Source organism: Chaetodon auriga, chromosome 15, assembly GCF_051107435.1.
Source record: "Chaetodon auriga isolate fChaAug3 chromosome 15, fChaAug3.hap1, whole genome shotgun sequence".
NCBI lineage: Eukaryota > Metazoa > Chordata > Actinopteri > Chaetodontiformes > Chaetodontidae > Chaetodon > Chaetodon auriga.
In genome coordinates this window covers 432012-448883 of record NC_135088.1, presented here as the reverse complement: position 1 = coordinate 448883, position 16872 = coordinate 432012, and the positions used below count along the sequence as shown (strand labels likewise).

The 16872-nt window shown below is 45.1% G+C and overlaps 1 protein-coding gene across 2 annotated transcripts; it reads right to left on the bottom strand.

The window, feature by feature from the left end:
- Nucleotides 1–533: 533 nt before the first annotated feature.
- Nucleotides 534–16770, bottom strand: ap4m1 (adaptor related protein complex 4 subunit mu 1). Of its 2 annotated transcripts, none has more exons than XM_076750639.1 (16): nucleotides 16439–16770; nucleotides 15816–15877; nucleotides 15028–15113; nucleotides 14663–14769; nucleotides 14091–14187; nucleotides 12910–13020; nucleotides 12565–12642; nucleotides 11586–11648; nucleotides 11323–11389; nucleotides 11045–11098; nucleotides 9608–9714; nucleotides 8182–8273; nucleotides 7177–7221; nucleotides 6128–6178; nucleotides 3635–3752; nucleotides 534–2357 (listed from the first exon to the last, which is right to left on the bottom strand). In XM_076750639.1, exons 2-16 carry the CDS (start codon nucleotides 15871–15873, stop codon nucleotides 2166–2168), a joined length of 1326 nt encoding a protein of 441 aa, XP_076606754.1. In that variant the 5' UTR covers nucleotides 15874–15877; nucleotides 16439–16770; the 3' UTR covers nucleotides 534–2165. The 2 variants fall into 2 exon arrangements, with proteins under 2 accessions (XP_076606754.1, XP_076606755.1); XM_076750640.1 differs by having other exon boundaries at nucleotides 1680–2357; nucleotides 15816–15874; nucleotides 16439–16757.
- Between the last annotated feature and the right edge of the window lie 102 nt (nucleotides 16771–16872).

Genomic DNA, 16872 nt, shown 5'->3' with positions numbered 1-16872 from the left:
ACAAAGGATGATTCATTGTTGAGGAAGAGTGACTGTGGATCTGACATGTTGATGCTTCATCACTGCGCACACATCAGTTTCACACCTGCTCTTCTCAAACAATGAACTTCTACAGCTTGATTTGGAAATATTAGGAAAATGTGCAGAACTTCAATTTGATAAACATTAAGGTCGCCTCCTGTTAATTTACTCTGTTTTTAGCTCGGTTTTTTTTTTTTTACATAAATAAATAACATATTTCACAGATTTCCCCTGAAATTCAGTTATTACAAATTATGGGAACCGTATTACGTTGTTGTTATTATTATTATTATTATTATTAGTAGTAGTAGTAGTAGTAGTAGTAGTAGTAGTAGTAGTGTTAGGTGTTAAGTGGTCAGGACAAAACTTTGACCTACAGGACTGTATCTCATGTCTGTACTGTAAATCTGAAGCTACTGCCAGCAGCTGGTTAGCTTAGCTTAGCATAAAGACTGGAAACAGCTCGCCTGTCTCTGTCCAAAGAAAAGAGAATCAACCCACCGGCACCTCTGAACATGTTTTCTCTCTTTGTTTAATCAGTAGAACAACATTTGTATAAAAATGACAGTGTTTACTGTTTCAGTGTTTCAGGGGAGCTTTGTATCAGCTTATTTATTGTCATGGTGGGAAATACATTTACTCAAGCACTGTAGTTAAGTGCAATGTTGAGGTACTTGTACTTGTTTGCACTTTAGTATTTCCATTTTCTGCTACTTTATACTTCTACCCCACTACATTAATTTGTGAACTTTACTTTGCGGATTCAGATTAACACAAAATATCAATAGGATAAATGATGAACTCAGATCTTTTAGTTAAATAAAAGTAGAAATACTAATTCACAGCATAGACAGACTATTACAAGTAAGTATCAGCATCAAAATAAAGTACTTATTATGCAGAATGCCCCCCCCCAACTTGTTGGTATTTGTGCAACAAGTCAGCGTCATCCAACAAATGCACCATTTCCTTCCGTTTGATAAAAACTACAGTGAGCGGCTGTGTGTGTTTCTGAGCTCGTCCGTCTTCAGTAGGAACCAAAGGGCTTTGAGCTCAGAGCCACAAACAGTTCTAAGTAGTTTGAAATGAATCCAAAATACTGTACTGAGCATTTCTAAACAGTGTATGCAGGGCCGAGCAGACTCCTGTCAGTGTTTGTACAAACGTCTTGATTCTCTTCCAGGATCTTTTCCTTCTGCTGGATCCTGTCACTGCAAACTGCTGCAGACCTGCATCAGCTTCCTCACAGGGATCAGGAAAAGGTTCATCTTCACTCGCTCCATCAGAGGATAAGAAAGTCATCTCACCACATGTTCTTTGTCTTGACTTAAATTGCTTTTAAAAAGCATAAAAGGTGCTTTACAATGGTGAAAAGCCACACAAACCACAGAGACTGAAGATTTACCAAACAGGAGTCCAAAAACAGAAGTGAAACGGGTCACTGGGCAAAATCATTGTAGTCAATCAGCAAAAATGGGAATCTTCTCACCAGCTTTTAAGGTGAAGTTCTGCTTTTGAAGCTTCCTGTTGGTTCGAGTGATTATATTTGATACTTCTGCACCGAAGCTGCTAAGATGCTGAGTTCGTGGCAATAAATGTTCAAGATCAGCTTTTTAAAATAGAACTGAGTAAAAACAGAAACACGTTCCAAACAAGGTCACATTCAGAAGAAACATGACTTCACATTTATTTACAGACTGTGTGTGTGTGTGTGTGTGTGTGTGTGTGTGCATGAGGAGGTACACGAATACGTTTTAGGATTTCAGAATTTAAAGAGTATTTTCTCATTACACACCAGCTTTAATCCATCTCACTCTTAAAGGATAAATCTGATGATATTCTACATTGTTCAACAAATCTCATGTTCAGACTCAAACCAATTACGGAATTTCTCAAACTCATCAGGTGATGAAAAATAAATCCAACACTTCTTCAGTCTACACAGATTTGAATTCAGGTTTTAAAGCAGGAATAAATATCTAACTGAACGAGAAGCTAAAAAAATAATATACAACACAGATGAAGAAAAAAATGCATTACTTGTTTGATTTAATGTGTCCAGGAAGTTTCATGAGCCAGTGAAACTAATCATCATGAAAGTGATGATGGTGATTAATCAGGCTGTGAGCAGTGACACTGGCAGGTTACACCCGGATGGTGTAGGAGTCGGAGTGGGTGACGTATCGTACCCAGCGCTGCGACGGGCCGGGCTGGACGGGCGACAGGCGGAGGAAGCGGATCTGCAGCCCAGTGACGGTGAGCTTGGGCAGCTCGAAGCTCAGGCCGATCGGACCGACCTCCAGCATGGAGGCCGAGCTGAGGCCGGGGACCTCCAGCTGAAAGCAGGAGCACACAGGAGGAGGGCGGGGATTACACGTCAGAGAGCAAGAGTGAAGTTTTTACACACAGCTGACTGGTGCTGTACAGAGAAGACTGTACAACATGCTCCATCACCATTAACAAGACCGCTGCACGTTTTGTTTCACACAGCGAGTGAGGCTGAAGCACAGAGAGGCTGAAGCACAGAGAGGCTGAAGCACAGAGAGGCTGAAGCACAGAGAGGCAGAAGCACACTGAGGCTGAAGCACACTGAGGCTGAAGCACAGTGAGGCTGAAGCACAGAGAGGCTGAAGCACAGTGAGGCTGAAGCACACTGAGGCTGAAGCACAGAGAGGCTGAAGCACAGAGAGGCTGAAGCACAGTGAGGCTGAAGCACACTGAGGCTGAAGCACAGAGAGGCTGAAGCACAGAGAGGCTGAAGCACAGAGAGGCAGAAGCACACTGAGGCTGAAGCACAGTGAGGCTGAAGCACAGAGAGGCTGAAGCACAGAGAGGCTGAAGCACAGAGAGGCTGAAGCACAGTGAGGCTGAAGCACAGAGAGGCTGAAGCACAGTGAGGCTGAAGCACAGAGAGGCTGAAGCACAGAGAGGCTGAAGCACACTGAGGCTGAAGCACACTGAGGCTGAAGCACAGCGAGGCAGAAGCACAGAGAGGCTGAAGCACAGAGAGGCTGAAGCACAGAGAGGCTGAAGCACACTGAGGCTGAAGCACAGCGAGGCTGAAGCACAGAGAGGCTGAAGCACACTGAGGCTGAAGCACAGAGAGGCTGAAGCACAGTGAGGCTGAAGCACAGAGAGGCTGAAGCACAGTGAGGCTGAAGCACAGTGAGGCTGAAGCACAGAGAGGCTGAAGCACAGAGAGGCAGAAGCACAGTGAGGCTGAAGCACAGAGAGGCTGAAGCACAGAGAGGCTGAAGCACAGAGAGGCTGAAGCACAGAGAGGCTGAAGCACAGTGAGGCTGAAGCACAGCGAGGCTGAAGCACAGAGAGGCTGAAGCACAGCGAGGCAGAAGCACAGAGAGGCAGAAGCACAGTGAGGCTGAAGCACAGAGAGGCTGAAGCACAGAGAGGCTGAAGCACAGAGAAAACCACTCAAACACCAGTGACCTTTACACCACATTTCATCACAATCATCCAACAGCTGAGGACACGTTTCAGTCTGGACCAAAGTGCTGGACAGACTGACTGACTGCTGCTGGCTCAGCTAAATATGTACTACTTGTTTTGGTGTGTGTGTGTGTGTGTGTGTGTGTGTGTGTGTGTGTGTGGTCACCTTGAACAGAGCAGAGAGTTGAGTTCCTCCGGGGAAACGAGGGATCTGCCAGTCGACAGCTCTGCTCTGCAGCTTCAGCTCAGCGCTCTGATCCGGACTGCTGAGCTCCTGCGACAAACTGAAGCCACAACACACACACCTCAGTTCACCTGCTTCACCTGTCCACCTAACACACACACCTCAGTTCACCTGCTTCACCTGTCCACCTAACACACACACCTCAGTTCACCTGCTTCACCTGTCCACCTAACACACACACCTCAGTTCACCTGCTTCACCTGTCCACCTAACACACACACCTCAGTTCACCTGCTTCACCTGTCCACCTAACACACACACCTCAGTTCACCTGCTTCACCTGTCCACCTAACACACACACCTCAGTTCACCTGCTTCACCTGTCCACCTAACACACACACCTCAGTTCACCTGCTTCACCTGCCCACCTAACACACACACCTCAGTTCACCTGCTTCACCTGTCCACCTAACACACACACCTCAGTTCACCTGCTTCACCTGTCCACCTAACACACACACCTCAGTTCACCTGCTTCACCTGTCCACCTAACACACACACCTCAGTTCACCTGCTTCACCTGTCCACCTAACACACACACCTCAGTTCACCTGCTTCACCTGTCCACCTAACACACACACCTCAGTTCACCTACTTCACCTGCCCACCTAACACACACACCTCAGTTCACCTGCTTCACCTGCCCACCTAACACACACACCTCAGTTCACCTGCTTCACCTGCCCACCTAACACCGCCACAGTGAAACTTCATGTTCATCAACAACGTCAGGAACTACAGGTGAGCCCTGAGAAGGTCAGAGGTCGCTGAGGCTCAGGTGGTGCAGAGGTGACGTGGAGGTGAAGCGGGGAGGCAGAAAGCTTTCACAGGTGATTTGATAGATAATCCGAGGGCTTTGGGATGACGTAGCTTCATCACTTCCAGCACAACCAAAATGAGCTACAGAGAGGTTTTCAGTCAGGACTGGCTGCTGTGTTCATGAGCATCATGAAGTTCGATACGTGTTCATACGCAGGCCGCCCGACAAAATGAGCGCTGTATTTCTGTTAATCTTACAATGAACTGGACAGACGATAAGACAACTGTTCCCTTGATAACTCTGTAGTGTTGTGTAATCCCGTCTCTGGGCATCACGAAGCCGTTCTTCACCGACTCAAACTGGACTTCCTCACCGACACGTGAAGCACCACAGCAGCAGTTACAACAGAGACGCACAAACACACACATGGGTGAAATCTGGCCTTCCAACAAAATATCTGCCCTCTGATTCTTCATAAATCCACAACGTAAACACTAAGCTCATGTAAATCCCCCCAAAATGACCTCGTCACTGCATTGTGTTTTCATTTAGGTTTTCCACCGCGTCCCAACTCTTCTGCAGTCGGGTTGGACAGCCAGCTGAAATGAAGTGGGAGCACAGTCACGTGTCAGACCGAAGCTCCATTCAGACGGTGTTTGTGTCGGAGGTGGAGGAGGGAGGTGACTTTCACATCGCCGCTCTGGTCAGAGTCATTTTAATCCTGTCCGGAGCTCTTATGTGGGTCATTTTCCACCCCAGGAATAATTACAGACACACCGAGCTCCTGCTCCCTCGCTCCACCTGCCACTTAAATCCCATCCTCGTATATTAAAGTGGATTTTTTTTTTGTTTGTCCTTCTGCTGTACCTACTTTGAACTCGCTCAGTGTGAAAATGAACTTTTGTATGAAAATGTGTTGGCTTATCTGATAGATGGTGACTGGGGAGGATGAGGCTGTGTCCACCTGTGATGGATCATCTTAAATGCTGACGTGCTGTAGTTAAACACACAGTGTACTAATGATGGGGTAATGATGCGTCTTCTTTATCTTCCTTATGGGATCTCTGTTTAGAAAGGTCTGGAGTCTAAAGGTTGAGCGGCCTCACTGAGCAGCTCACATGGTCATTTCAGATTAATAACCTCTGACCAACGTTTTGGAAAAGCAGCTTTTGGGTTCAGGTTTTTCTATTCAGTTAATGAATTAATGTGCTTGTGCTCTAACTTAGATCTGGAATTAGTCTACTGCTGCTCCAGTATGACAGCTACAGCCGCTGCGCCATCATTGATTTCCATTTCCATAACTTTAAATAACAAATGAGGAGACCTTCCATCTGTGATGCTTCCTACTTTGTTCGCGTTGTTTGCCATGTAAAACAAAGCTACGCTCCAAAGCAGACCCAGTTTCCTCACGCAGACGAGGAAATCTGGGGACCTCCTCTGTCTGGACTGAGCTTTGCTTTGAGTCAACTGGGTCACAAACAAACAACAACAACCACCACGACAACCGGACGACACAGGAGTCATATTCAAACCCAGAGTAAACAGACTGTGAGAGCGCGTCGCGCTGCAGCTGGAAGGTTTCTGTCACACCCGCTGATTTCCATAACAAACATCAGTTTTGGGAGAGCAGCTACATTTGAATGGGAGCGTCTCACCTCACAGAGCCTTTAGGAACAGGGATGGTGGCGCAGACGTTGATGGCAGCGCTGTGAAAACAATGACATCATCATCATCATCATCATCATCATCATCTAATCCTCAATATGTTTATTATCTGCACCAGGCCTAAGCCAGGGGGGGATCACGCCTCTGATTGTGAGTGTAGGGTTTAATCCCAGGAGACAGTAAAACCACATTGACAGTGTACTGGATTATATTTCTGCATTTCTTTCCTTCCTGCTAACATGTGCAACATCTGTGTGCGTGCCCCAGTGGAGCATACCGAAGGTTTACGGTAATCAACAAACACATTTAACAGTATGGAGACATGCACCCATCTCAGAGCAGCCCTGAAGAATCATCCATCTGAATACTCACACTGAGAGTCATGATCTCTAACACTCAGAGTTATGCTCTCTAACTCTGAGTGATCGTTGACTTTATGACTTCAGTATAACCGAACATGGCCTGGCAGCTACAGAGGCAGCAGCCTCTGAACGCTAACAGAATATGGAATCTGTCTTAGCGTCATAGAATAATCTTTAAAACGCCAAGAACTGTCAAATATCACTTCCATGAAGCTGCTCTCAGCAGACAGATAACATTTTTCTTACAACTAGCACAAAGTTTGAGCTGCATGCAGCTTTAGATTGCATTCATCCTAAAGCTGACCAGCAGAAACGACTTCATTATGCCGTAATAATTATTGATAGCACTACATGAAGCTGATACTACTGTGTACTTTCACTGCTGGCACTTTAACTTTAAAACCTTTATCCTTTAAAAGAAGCTGCTCTGTGAACGGATATACTTCAGTCCTTCTTCTTCTTCTTCTTCTGTTGTATTTCTGGCAGATTAACTGCTCGAGGCATGTTTGAACTCAGGACCTGAATTATTGCGGCACACCTGCACCACCTGTGGTCGATCTAAGAACATGTCTGCAGAGAAGATGTTTTCTGAAGCCTTTACAGTTGGGTAGTGGAGGGACGGATGTTTTTACAGCTTGCTGAGGTATTTTCATGCACTGGATGAAATAAAAACTGACCTCTTTGGTGGCAGATCACAGCGGAGCTTCAGGTACATCAGCAGCCTGCAGAGGAAAAGCATCAGCAGTGAGCTTTTCACCTTTTCATTTCAGTTTAAAACAAAACACCTCTGTCTCTGAGGCGCAGTCAGAGCGAGGACACACACAGGATTCAGATCCTTCACTTCTGTACAGGTAGCGCAGAAACACACCATCACAAGTCAATTATACTGACGGATTATTGGGAGCCTTGTATGTTAATGTTGCCGTGGCTGCTCGAATAGAAACTGTGTATTTTGTTAATAGTAAATTCATATCAAACACACATCAGTGTATCCACTGGGGAAATGTGACCAAATACATTAACCCAAGTACATTACTGAAGTACAGTTTTAAGGTACTTTAAGGTAAGGTTTTTTTCAAGGCACTCACTGATTAACCTGTGGAACCTCGTTAGTTTAATCTGGACAAAATGTGTAAAAATGAGGCGTTATTTGTCTCCACTGGTTGGCTGGCAGAAATAATAAGCCCATCAAAATGCTTTGAACTGAGCCAGGCTAGCAGTTTCCCTCTGGTTCTAGTCTTTGTGCTAAGCTAAGCTAATTGGTTTCTATCTGTAGCTTTTAAAGGAGAGATATGAGAGTGGTATCAGCCTTCTCATCTTAGCTCTGCGTGAAAGTGAGTACAGGAGGTGTTTTTCCCAAAACGTCAAACTATTGATAGAACTACAAAAATAAAATAAACTGACGTTAAATGATGTGTTAAGGAGGTGTGGGTCGGCAGGTGGAGGCTGTCGTGTTTCTCCCTCTGAGACTGTTGAACATCAGTGTTAAAACAGCTCTCTTCAAACACTCCACAAAGTCTGATGTCCGCTTGTTTTAAATGCTGAGACGTCTTCACATCACATCAGCTGAGCTTGGCCAGCCGTGCAAAAGGAAGGAAGAGAATGCGGCCAACAGCTGTTGATATACTGCACTGTGGGAACTGTGGGAACTGTGGGACTGGACTGGACGGAGGGACTCTAACCTTCCTCCGCTGTCTCTCTCGATGGTTGGGAAGAGACGGAAAGGAGGAGCTGAGGGCAGGTCATCGCTCAGCTGGTACTGCATCACTGTTTGCTGCGACAGGAGGAAGAACAAGAGAGAGATTACGGAGATGAAGAGGAGGAAGAGAACCACTGATGAGTGAGCAGAATAATGTTTCAGAGAGGGACGGATGAAGAGCTCAAACAGAACTTTCTGGGTCTAAATTTGCTACCCAGGGCGACTGTGCTGTCACGGCACCTCAGACTAACCTGTGAGGAACCCACACAGACACGGCAGCTTCTCACCAACAAGCTGCGCTACTTTCACATTTATTACTGGATGTATTCATCTGGGTTTACTCTTTCCTGGATACTTTTGTTAAAGCAGCGGAAGCTCGTGTCTTATTCTTAATCTCACCTACAAAGCTCCAATAGGCCGTCGATGAGCACAACGCTGATCGACCAACGAATCAAAGAAGTGGGTGGCGACATAAAACCAGGCTGCGACAGCCCAGTCGTTTGGTATTTAGTCACACGGAGGGATCATTGTTCTCGTATCACTCTGACTGATTAATGTGACAACAAACTGGCAACGAGGAAGTATAACCAGGCCGTCATCCCTCTCAGGACAATAAAGTTTTATTGAGTCGATGACCTGACGTGAACCATGAACACAACACACTGTCACCTTCTTCTGTTCAGGAGTTCAGGAGCGCTGCCGTCAGAAAACAGACATAAAAACAACCAAACATGGTTCAAGTTCAAGTGCTGAGCCATGTCTCAGATGTCGGAGTGTCCCTGAACACACCAACGAGGAGAGACGTTTGCCCGACTGCGACAAAATCAACTTTACAGGACACTAACTGTTCACTATGATGGATGATCTCTCTACATTCCGTGTTATGAGTCCGTTTTCACACAAATGAAACGTAGCAAACGTCTGATAGGAAGGAGGGCAATCGGTCTAAACCCGATGGGATTATGTTTATTAGTGTGAGTGATTTGCAATTAATGAGGTGAAACATTTAAAACAGGCATCATGCTCTTTGAAGGCAGGAAGACATTCAAGCTCTGCAGCAGGAAAACAAAGTATTTAGTTATATGAGCTGTTGAGTATTTTGTTTTAGAAGATTTGGGACTCTGGAGACCTCAGAGTCATTCACACTCAGCTGATCAGAGACATAACTAACCTAAACTACTGCAGTCTAATCCAACAGCCCTGCAGTCAGGCCTCCTTCACGAAGGTTATGATGTTCACTTTGTGTTGAAACTCTTTCAGAGACGTCTCTTTAACGCATCTCTGTAACTTCTAAACTATAATCATATCATTTTTAACGGCACACGGTTTCACATAGCGAAAAAAACAGCAGTCCAAACCAATGAGCATAAAGCCAAAGACACGGTGGGTAGAGTACAGAGGGTGCACACCTCTCCCTGGCTGGGACAGAGTCGGAGGATCCGGTGGCTGTCGAACTCGTCCAGTCGGACCGCCTGGTGGAAGCTGCACTCATCGACGCGAACAGCGGCCCCGTAACCTGAAGACGCAAAGACACGGCAGCTCGGAGACCGATTCAAAGCCTGAAACCGCACGAAACACGTTTCACATCAGCGAAAGCCAAATGGCTGATTTTAGTGTTTACTGTGGGCCCAGCTTGTTGTTTAAAATTCACACTTTTCTGACCACTTCCATCACGAGCTGTCAATAAAAACAGACTCCAGAACAGAAGCAGTGCATCCTGTCAAATCTGACAAGACTGCTATATAAGAATCAGGGCAACACTCAACAGATCTTCAAAATAAACCACTTATAAAGGTAATAAAAGCACCATCCATTATCATGGTCATGAGTCCACAGAGTACGTGCAGGTCTCAGAAAGCCAAGCATAAGAGACTTTTAAATCCACCCTGAAATAAGGTCACGAGACACCAAAATAAAGACACAAAGCCACTGTTTGTCGCCCATTTGACAGCGCTGTCAACTGCCATGAAAAACAACGGGAGGAAATGAAATACTGGAGGAAATGAAGTCCACCTGTTTTTAATGAAGCTGACGAGATCTTAACAAAAAAAAAACAAAAACAAAAATGAAACTGTGTTTGTTTTACTTTCTGAATCCGTTTTTGTTGAATACATCTGGTTGAAAAGTCAAGTTAAACCAGGTCACAGCTTTGTAACGTCCCTGCTTCCAGCTCTGCTGCAACCAGTGGAATTATTTTCACCATGGAAATATTCCCACTCATTACTCTGCACCAAATCTAATGTTTGGATGTGTGAACCCAGCAGCATGTAACTGCTGTACAGGATAACGTACACACCATGTCCCAGGAGATCTGCAACAGGGGAAACGAAGGATCACTCACAGAGCCTCGTGAGTATAAACACATGATATGATATGAAGAAACAGAAGAGAAATGAAGCTCCACTTCATCGAAGTTCAAACGATGATTGAGCTCATAAATAAACAGTCTGTACTCTGCAGCACACACACTCTGCAGCACACACACTCTGCAGCACACACACTGTTCACTGTAGTTGGTTTCTGTGTGGAAGAAGCTGGAGGTGTTCAGTCAACGTCACACATCCAGGGCGCTTTGGAGTCAATGTTGAATGTTCAGCGAGCTTTATTTTAGCTTTTGGATGCATTTGGTGACAAGTCATTATAAATAAGTGACTGAAAGTTGAAAAATAACCTCAAAATATGACATTTTGGTGTGTGGATAAAAAGCAATGCAACAGACTTCACAATACATGATGACATACATGAAGCATGTGACTTCAATGGGTGGAGGCAGGAAGTCTGGTCGAAATCTGACTCTGTATCTGTGTGTGTGTGTGTGTGTGTGTGTGTGTGTGTGTGTGATTCACCTCTGAGCTGGGACTTGCCGATGCTGAATTCTTCGTTCAGACCGATTCGCATTTCTGTTAGAGAAGGACAGCACGTTAGATTTCAGACACACCTGTGGAACCACAGGAGTCACACACTGGGATGAGATGCTGAGCTCTTGGTTGTAAACTGGAGGTCTGAGACTCTGACTGGATGTTTCAAACAGCGTTTTTCTCCCAGAGTCGTTACAGAGAGCCTTGTTCCTTCTTTCAGCTCACCAGCGCCCCCCAGTGTCGACCCCTTTTAAGCTGAAACTCACCTGAGCAGCTCGGCATGTAGCACTTGACTCTGATCTCTCCCTCGACGTCGGCCTTCATCAAAACTCCCTGCAGCACAAATCATCATCATCATCATCATCATCATCATCATTATCAGCCAGCAGACAGAATCCAGGTCAGCGAGTTTAACGGCTTTAAACAGCAGGACAGTGTAAGAACACTTTAATGCTTGAGAGGAGCGTCGATTCTCATGACTCAGGTGTCTCAGGCAGACCGCTGCTGTGGTCACGCTGATGTTACTCACGTTGGAGCCGATGACGACTGATAACCTCTCAATCACGTCCACAAATATCTCGCTCTTCCCTCCCTGAAAAACACACACACGTATGGAAACTGTGAGGCCTGTTTGCTTTGGTTCAGGAAGTCTTCAGTCGAGCTGGGACCCGACTATACACTGGAACACGGCCTTCATATTCAGGCTGACATTTGCTGTGTGGTTTCTTCTTTGGTTTAAACGAATGGGATCATTACGTGCTGTTTGCTCTTCTCTCTGTTCTACAAACGTGTGGACTAGTGTCTGAAATCCATAATGACTACATATTTCCACAGATTAGAAACAAACAGTAGTCTTGAATATAATCCTGCAACTTCTCCATTTTCTGCATTAAATCCATGTAGTTCAGCAGCCTTAAAGAGCTTCTGTCTCCGGTTTATTCATGTTCATGTGTGTGTTTGTAAAAGACAAAATTATACTCCTGGAAAATTAGCGACTAACAGTCCCAGAAATCCACAGACTTCCTCACAGACTTGATGCACTTCCCTGTCTGAAACACGCCGACATGTTTCCTGAGCCGTCAGGACTCTTGTGCTGTTCTTTAAAAAGCAGTGTGAGTTGGAAAATAAAGATTTAAAGTGTTGGATTTGGGGCAATCTATTGACAGAAATGGAACAAAACATTCATCGTTATGTGTTCATTAGTGAATAATCCCCTAAAAATAAGAACTGTTGTTTTTTGTTACCTCAGAATAAGCTCTTTATATAAGATCAGATCCTCTTCCACAGATGTTGAACTGTCCTGTTTCTACGGTAGCCCAGAACAGACAAACCAAACCCTGACTCCAGAGAGCACCTTTCAAGTCTTCAGCAGCCAGCGTAGGCTCTTAAATGCTGCACCCTGCACCTTTAACTGTGTGACAGCGGTGGGTTTTCCACTCCTCTGTCTGTGCTGTGTGTCACACACCTCTCATGCTCAGCTTCAGGACTACAGGTGTGATGTTGTGTACCTGCTCTCTGCTGGACTGGATGGGTCTAGTGGCTGCAGAACTTGGAGCCACTTTACTCTGTTGTGTCTCCGCTCCAAACTGCAGCAAGACAAGACAAGACAAGACTGTTGGTGGAGATACGCTGTAGGTTGACACTGAAAGTCCTGAATGCTGGAATTTCAACACAAACACAAATTGGAGGAAAAGAGTTTCCTTCTCAGGAAGCCAGAAAAAAAACTGTAAATGTAATTCATTTCAGGTGTTTCTCATCAGGGAGACGAAACTGTTGTGCTTCAAGAGTCCGGCCAATCAAACCTCGGTGACCTCTGACCTCTAGTCTAATGGTGTGAGGTGGCATTAACGTACCAAGCCAACGTTACTGAGGTCAAACAGGCTGAACGGTCTGGAGGAGACAGCTTCAGTCTGGATGAAGTTCTTCAGGACGTCAGAGGACGTCGTCTGGATGTAACCGTAGTCCTGACCGACAGACAGGCAGACAGACAGGCAGACAGACAGAGAGGCAGACAGACAGGCAGACAGACAGACAGACAAGAAGACAGACAGACGAACAGACAGACAGAGAGACAGACAGACAGACAGACAGACAGACAGAGAGGCAGACAGACAGGCAGACAGACAGGCAGACAGACAGACAGACAAGAAGACAGACAGACGAACAGACAGACAGAGAGACAGACAGACAGACAGACAGACAGACAGACAGGCAGACAGACAGGCAGACAGACAGGCAGACAGACGGACAGAGAGGCAGACAGACAGGCAGACAGACAGACAGACAAGAAGACAGACAGACGAACAGACAGACAGAGAGACAGACAGACAGACAGAGAGGCAGACAGACAGGCAGACAGACAGACAGACAAGAAGACAGACAGACGAACAGACAGACAGACAGACAGACGGACAGACAGAGAGGCAGATGGACGGATGGATGGACGGACAGACGGACGGACGGACGGACGGACAGACAGACAGACAGACAGACAGGCAGACAGGCAGACAGACAGACAGACAGACGGACAGACAGAGAGGCAGACGGACGGACAGACGGACGGACAGAGAGGCAGACGGACGGACGGACGGACGGACGGACGGACAGACAGACAGACAGACAGACAGGGTTATTTTCTGGTGTATAATGTTATTCCCTCTCAACTTTCATGGTATAAAAAGCCAATTACAAACTACACTGCAGCTCTTAAATCTCACTCATCTCTGCATCAGCACCTGCATTTCAAATTTCTCCCATATATCAAATCACAGCCGTAGGAAAACTGAAACGCACCACCATAATTCCCACTTGATGGTTTGGTACAACAGAAACACGCCTCTCTCTGCAAAGGATCGTCCCTCGTGCTGAAAGCTGCACTTTGACGCTTCATTAAAAACTATCAGGGTCTTAACTCTTCACTTGACTTTCAGCACGAATCTGAGACGTCACATACAAGCACAGACGGTGGTCCGGGCGGCACATTTAGGCCCACCCTGGCATGCAAGGAGGAGCCCTCGAGGGGAGGGAGACTCACCACGACCTCGTCCAGCAGCTCGTAGATGAGGGCAAAGTTCATCTGCACCGACTTCTCTGACAGGCTGCCACAGTAATCTTTAACCAGAGCTGTTAACCTGAGGAGACACACACACACACACACACACACACACACACACACACACACATCTGAACTGGCACATCCTCACTGTCCACCAGCTGCACTGCAGGCAGATTAAAATGCATTATCAAATCAATGCATTCGACCCAAATCCTTTTGAATCCTCGCTTTGGTCTTTTGGGGAAATATTTAAAAGCAAAGCGAACAACTTCTCAAAAATCCTTATTTCATGTTTCTGATATCAAAAGCTAATTATTTCCACTGACTGCTCGACCTTCTAAGCCACAGCCACCCTCAAGTCAGACTCCCAAACGCAGTTCTGATCAGGACTTTCTTCTTCTTCTTCTCTTTCTTCTTGGGTTGTCTCTTGAAAATCCTTGTTTTTTCGTTCATTTAAATGTTTGTATTCCAGATTTCTTACAACCTTCAATAGGTCATGTGGTCAATACTGTTATTAGAGACTTTGTGTAAACAAACAAACGCACACATACCTGTTGAGGAACTCGATGATGGTGAAGGGGGAGGCGTCAGCTGTAGTCGTGGCGACCCAGTACAGGCCTCCCTGCCTGACGTGGACAAAGTGAAGATCTTTGTGACTCTGCAGAGAAAAACACAGACCTGATGTTGGGTTTGTTGATTTGTGAGCTGATGTTCTCTCAGCTCTCTGTGTGAATGGGTTGCCTTCAAATCAGTCCAGATGTTGGGATATTTTTTTTAATAAACATGAACACATGGTCCTAACATATGGAACATGTTTGTAAAGGTTTTAAGTGAAGCTGCAGGTGCAGCAGGGCCTCAGACTCAATACTGTCCCTTTAAAGGGCCTCATAACATCCTCAGACAGGCATGCTGCTACCATGACCACTGGAGGCTGGTCTCCGGTCAGTGCTGTGACCTTCTCGTAGAAAATACTGACGACGTCGCTTCCTGCTTGTCCGCGGACTGGTGGCGAGGTTAAGAACGAAACAAGCTCAGCAAACAGACAGCAAAACGAGAGGCTTCATTCCTGATTCGTGCATGTTGCTCAGCTGCCACCTCCACACCAGCTGATGCAATGCAGGATCTCTTCCACACAGCGTGACTGATTTTGGTATCTGTGTCGTCTTCCCAAACGATTTGAGGATTAGAACTGGAGCAACTGTTCACGATGTTCACATTCAGCCTGTCATGTAGGAGTAGTTTCACCTTTCTTGCCTTTCATTGTGGTTCTTTACAAACACATAACAGGCAGAAATAAGTACAGATAAACAGTGAAGAGTAAAAAGTAAATCACAGTACAGAAGATGATGAGATGTCTCAGGGGACGTGACAAAAAGATGCAACAGAAAAACAGAGCATGTAAAACTAATGATACCATCTTCAACAGCATACACCAAAATAATATATGATATTAATATAGAAACATGATGGAAAAAAACAGCACAGTATAGTACTGCAATATATTTGATAAAATATCACAAAGACTAGTGTGAGTACAGCATAAGACATAACAAATATTACATATACTATAATAAAATAGAATAAATATTAGATACATTTGGTGTGTAAGGAAGGTGGCTATGGAAAGCAATGACCAGGAGGCAAAAACAAATACACACTTTTCATGTGGCCTCGGTTATTTTAGTGGCGGGACAAGAAGGATACAGTCTTTATAGATGAGGTGGTCGCCCTTTGAGGACAAGATGAAGATCTGAGAGATCATACTGCTGACAGACAGACAAACAGAGACAGAACCATATCAACTACAGCTCACATTATCAATACGGTTATTTTGTTCAATATTCATCATCAAAAAAAAACAAAAAAAAAACAACATGGTCAACATCAAACGTACATTAGCTCCCTCTGCCGGTGATAGTTGAATCCCGGTAATTTGACAAAATATTACTTTGCCGTTTCATTCAGTGTCTATAATACGCAGCTTCACTTTGGATGATTCGGTAGAAGTTAGCTAAAACTAGGCATGTACCGTTTGTTTGGTCTGGGGAATAGCTCTCACCAAACTCCACTTAATATTCGACCAATTTAAACACATTCTGCTGCGTCAAGTCTGACTTATCTTCTGCCGAATTTATCATAAATACCAGAGTGAGAGGAATTATTTAACTTGTTTCTAACATGCACATGAGATTTGATAACAAGTAAGTAAGTTCAATAATCGACTGAATTGCTAGCTAAGTGAGTCATTTTACAACTTACAACTACAAGATGTTACAACTATTAGCATGCGAAAAGTTGCCACTGACTCCAGATAGTTCTCTACTTACCCGCAGTGGGCTTGTGGTGAAACAAAGGTAAAGAAGTGAAGAGGACAGAATACCTGAACTCTCTGTTACTCGGCCAAGATTGGCTATGAAAGCAAATTTACTAGCTACTGCTAACGGTAGCCTGCAACCGGCTATCGCGGCATATTTAAACTTCTAAGAATTCATATGAGCTCTCATGTGAATCCATGATAAACTGTTCAGCGCGGACGTGTTTCTACAGATAAAACTGCTTGCGTTAAAAGCGCGACTGGAATCTAACTTAAATACAGTTAGTTGTCTTATTAGCTGTCTGCATCTCAACTGACCGACTACTGTTTACCAACCGGGTCAGCAGATGGCGAATAGCGTCACAACGCCACCTGCTGTACGGGCGGACAACATAAATACACGTTTATACAGAATTAACCATTAGTCAAATAATGTGTTTTTCGTAT